We start from the raw sequence: 4,627 nt of genomic DNA on the forward strand, positions 1-4,627 counted from the left end.
AATATGGGTCCTCTACATGTCCACAAACAGACAAGAATATGACATGTTCTTTGATTTTTTAAATTAATGGGTCCACACCCGATTCACAAAAAGTGCAGATCGTATGCAGACCAAACATACAGCCATGTATGGCATTACTCTTAGGGTGCATTCACATGACGCATTCGCATGTATTTTGCAGTTCGCAAAACGCAGATCAGCAAAAAAAGGGATGACATGAGTGTGATGTCCGTGTTACATCTGTTTTTTTTGTGAAAACAATGAAACAATGCCTTGTCTGCAAAATGGACAAAAATAGGACATGTTCTATCTTTTTTGCAGGACTGCGGAATAGATATACAGATGCGGACAATACCCGGTGTATTGTCTGCATTTTTTGTGGACCCATTGAAACCTCAAAACATGCGGATTGGATGCGGAGCAAAAATACGGTCGTATGAATGTGGCCTTAGGGTCATCTGCACCATATGTGTATGAGTGTCTCCTAAGATCACTGTCAACACCACCAATGCACTACAGAAATGCCTCATCCAACTATTTTTGAGATTTGCCTGATGGACCTTCCAGTTTCTCAAAGTTCTACTATTCTTTTCAAAGTCCATTATTTGCATAAATGGTGCATACCTTCATCTAGCAGGCATAGTAAGCACCAACAAAACCCAAACAACAGTCCTGTAAGAGAGAAAATGAAAAAAAAAAACTGTGATGTCAAACAAAAAAAAAGGTCTGTGGAACACGTATGCAAATTTACTCTCCAGCACTGCAATATTATAAAATAGGCTTTTTATCTTAATTTCTTCTATGTGTCCTTTTTTTATTTTCCAGTAGTGTATTATAGTAACACTTTAGAACTCTTTAGAACATTTCTTCTAGGTGTCCTTTTTTATTTTCCAGTAGTAACACTTTAGAACTCTTTAGAACAACCCATTTTTTCACATATGTTTGTAAAGGCAAACTGTATGGCTGGTTTTTGTGTGATTTTATACATGCGTGGCAATGGGACTGAATGAAAAAGGAAAAAGTCTGGTACTGTGTTAGCCAATAGCACTAAACTAATGGGACTGAATGAAACACCTGAGTTCAATGATTAAGAGGTGTGTCCCAATACTGTCGATTTAATGTAGGTTTCTTTGTTACTCTGGCAGGAGATCATAGCTATTGAGCGGGGGTCTGTTTGATTTCTATGTTCAACAGATAACACGGTCAAGGAGCATTTTGTAAATCAATTGGTGCTGGTGAATATTTAACCCCCAGCCAACTCCTGCTTTCTCTCTTCCCTCCTCCCTTTAGTCTGTCCTTTCTTCCTCACTTTTAATCTCAATATAAACTGGACTCAACGTGACATCAAATCCACACAGCTGGAAGCAACTCCCTTCCCTACCTTGTAATTACACTGAGCCTGAAGGCAGAATAAAGTTCCTGGCATAAGGAAAATACAACATACAAGAAGTCAGCTTGCAGTGAGGATGTTTTTCCAGAAAAAAGACCAATCGGAAATAATTTATTTACTGGTAAAAGCCTGAGAAGAGGAACCTTGGCAGCTGATCATTGGTCAAAAAGATACAGGCCAAAGAAGAACATGACTTCAGTTGGGGTGCAGATGATGGGTTACTTCATGGCAGTCTTGGGTTTAATTGGCACGATCATTGCTACACTACTACCTGACTGGAAGGTTAGTTCATATGTTGGTGCCAGTATTGTGACAGCTGTTGGCTTTAGTAAAGGGCTGTGGATGGAATGTGCTGTTTTTAGCACAGGTATCACCCAATGTGATATATATAATTCTATGCTGGGACTGCCACAAGAAACTCAAGCTGCCCAGGCGCTCATGATCACATCATGTGTACTATCTTCACTTGCCACATTGTTTACAGTTTTTGGCATGAAATGTACTATTTTTAACCAAGACAATCCTGGTAAAGATAAGTTGGCAGTGACTGGTGGTGTTGTCTTTATCCTGGGTGGCATTATCTGTCTGGTGCCTATATGCTGGAACTTGCACACTATCCTTCAAGACTTTTACAACCCATTGCTTCCTGATGCCCAGAGGTATGAGCTTGGATCTGCCCTCTATCTTGGTATTGTATCTTCCATATTTTCTGTGCTGGGTGGTTCAATTCTCTGTGCCTCTTGCCCACCCAAGGAACCTGAACACAATTTTTACAGTAGATATCAGAGCAGAGCTCTTATAACAGATAAAGGACAAAAAGCTGCCAGCATGACACAGACTTCTAAGAGAGAGACAAACGGCTACAGTCTTACAGGCTATGTATAAATGAAGAAAGATGAGACAAATAACAGTTCTCTTGGTTGGTATTAATTGTTTACGTATCATTCTACATTGGACTTTGAATGAGGACTTGCGCATCATTAAAAACAACCAAAATATAACAACCCAATATAAGAAATATTACTGTGTCATTGTTAAAATTAATTTTATTGGTGCAACCTAGGACCGTGTCTATTGAAAATCAACCTCACTATATTTTGTAATGGACATGAATCATCCACTACATAGTTATATCAGTCTTGTGCTACTAATATCAAACGTGATTATAATACATATATGTGAGATTATTTTCAAAATAATCAGCCAAAGTTAAATATACAGTCAACATGTCATTTCTTTATTTCATGTGTACCAGTTTAATACAAAAACTTCAGTTTAAAAAAAAATATATTTAAGAAATCACAATAAGTAATTTTCAAAGCATTGACTGTCACAGCTGTTTCTATTTTATTATGAGGTGTGTAGAGCAAATTAGAATTATAATGTCTTAAAGAGCGATATAATAAAATAAAAGGTGTATCATCAAATCTGTGTATATCTGTAATCTGTCTCCATTTCTCTTATATGTCAATACAAAATTCCACAATACAAAGTTCAACTTTTATGCATACTTTTACATTGCAATCATATCTTAATCTATTTCACAGAAATAATTACATATGATTCATTTTAAAAGCAAAAAATCGTCTGTATATATTACTTGTACAAACCCCTTGCCTGTTTTTTTCATATTTAGATATTGATTTATATGTGAACAATTGTTGAGCCAATGAGTTTTTATTGCTCATAATATTACATGAGAGTTTATATGAGAGGTTATTAAAAGGGATATTTATTATTTTTTCTTTTGTTCTTAAAAAAAAATCAGTCTGCACATTTGTAGTACAGATAAAATTGTATTATATTTATATCAATAAATGTAGCTAATCATTTTAGATCACTCAAGAGTTGTACTCATGTGTGCTCCTAGTGTTTTGCATTAAGTATTATTTTAACATGATTGGAGTTTTACTTCTTAATTTCACATTTATACAGTATGATAATTATCTAAAATATAATTTATAGATGTGTATTGTATTACATCTTGTTTAGAGATGAGCAAATTTTTCAAAAATTCAATTCGGTCAGTTCACTGATAAAAAAAAAAAGTGGTTCGATCCGAATTTATTCGCAGCGAATCACGTTAAAAAACAGCTATTTACTGGCTGCAGAGAGCCTTTATAGTGGTGTAGAACTCTGTGCCTTGCAGTAACACGCAAAGGGAGTCTGCTGTGGTAGTGAAATAATACTGTGAGTCAGTATGACATGCAGATCACAGGTGTTGTTCTTAGAAGCACTGCACACTTTACTTATTTGGGCAGTCACGGGGCCAAAAATGACCAAATAATGTATGAACTCAGCCTTACAGATCGATGTTAGCGCCAAGAAGAAGCGCACTCCTTTTACACCGTCGTCAGCTGATTCCACATAGATGTCTACTAGTGTTGATCGAGCACCAAAGTGCTCGGGTGCTTTGGCTGAACACATCGGGGTGCTCGGGGGAACCCGAACATTAAAACAGGCACCCCCTGCTCTGAAGAGGGGAGGGTGCCTGGTTCTTAGGAAAAGGTCAGAAATTGTTGGAAACACCACCGAAATGGTTCAGGAACAGCATGTGGAGGATGTCTCAAAGCATCTTGGACTCCCAGGTCTCTGCTGGGAACCATGCTGTCCGAGTAGTACGCCGCTTTTACACACTGACAATAATATGCACAAAACCGAAAAAAAATAAAAAATAGTTAAGAAACATTCTTTCCCATATATTTACTTCTATATAAAGTGCAAGTGCTGCCAAAAATTACAAGTAAGAGGTACTCCGATGCAACCTGTATATCACATAATAGAGGGCCTTATTCACATTGTGGTACAATAGTTCAGGTAGTGGGACTCCTACACTCATAAAGCCTATGCACTAAGTGAAAGGCATGCCAAAAATTACAAGGAACCAGCACTCCAAAACACCCTTTGTTACACATAAAGGAGGGCATCAAACACACCCTTGAAAAATTATGATTTATGGCCTGCTGGTGACTCTCAAAAACATTTGGAGCAAGGGCATGCTGATCTTACCATCTAAAACATTAGGGGCAAGGGCCTGCTGCCGCATTGGTGACTCTAGATAACCTCTGGGTGATTGCACGTCCCCGTGACGACAAAGATCCATTTGGATGTCTGCCCTATCAACTTTGCAGCAATTTTTCAACAAGGACCTTCTGGTATAGCACCGTTTTGCTTGTCCTCTCCACCAGAGGAATGAGAGATGAGAAGTTCTTTGTAGTGGGGGTCGAGAAGGGTGAA

The 4,627-nt window shown here is 37.8% G+C and overlaps 1 protein-coding gene across 1 annotated transcript; it reads left to right on the forward strand.

Annotated features, from left to right (window-relative positions):
- The first annotated feature begins 1,338 nt into the window (after window positions 1-1,338).
- Window positions 1,339-3,047, forward strand: CLDN2 (claudin 2). Its single transcript, XM_044268508.1, has one exon. It carries the CDS (start codon window positions 1,580-1,582, stop codon window positions 2,273-2,275), a length of 696 nt encoding a protein of 231 aa, XP_044124443.1. The 5' UTR covers window positions 1,339-1,579; the 3' UTR covers window positions 2,276-3,047.
- The last annotated feature ends 1,580 nt before the right edge of the window (window positions 3,048-4,627 follow it).

The sequence above is a fragment of the Bufo gargarizans genome, chromosome 9 (assembly GCF_014858855.1).
Source record: "Bufo gargarizans isolate SCDJY-AF-19 chromosome 9, ASM1485885v1, whole genome shotgun sequence".
Taxonomy (NCBI): domain Eukaryota; kingdom Metazoa; phylum Chordata; class Amphibia; order Anura; family Bufonidae; genus Bufo; species Bufo gargarizans.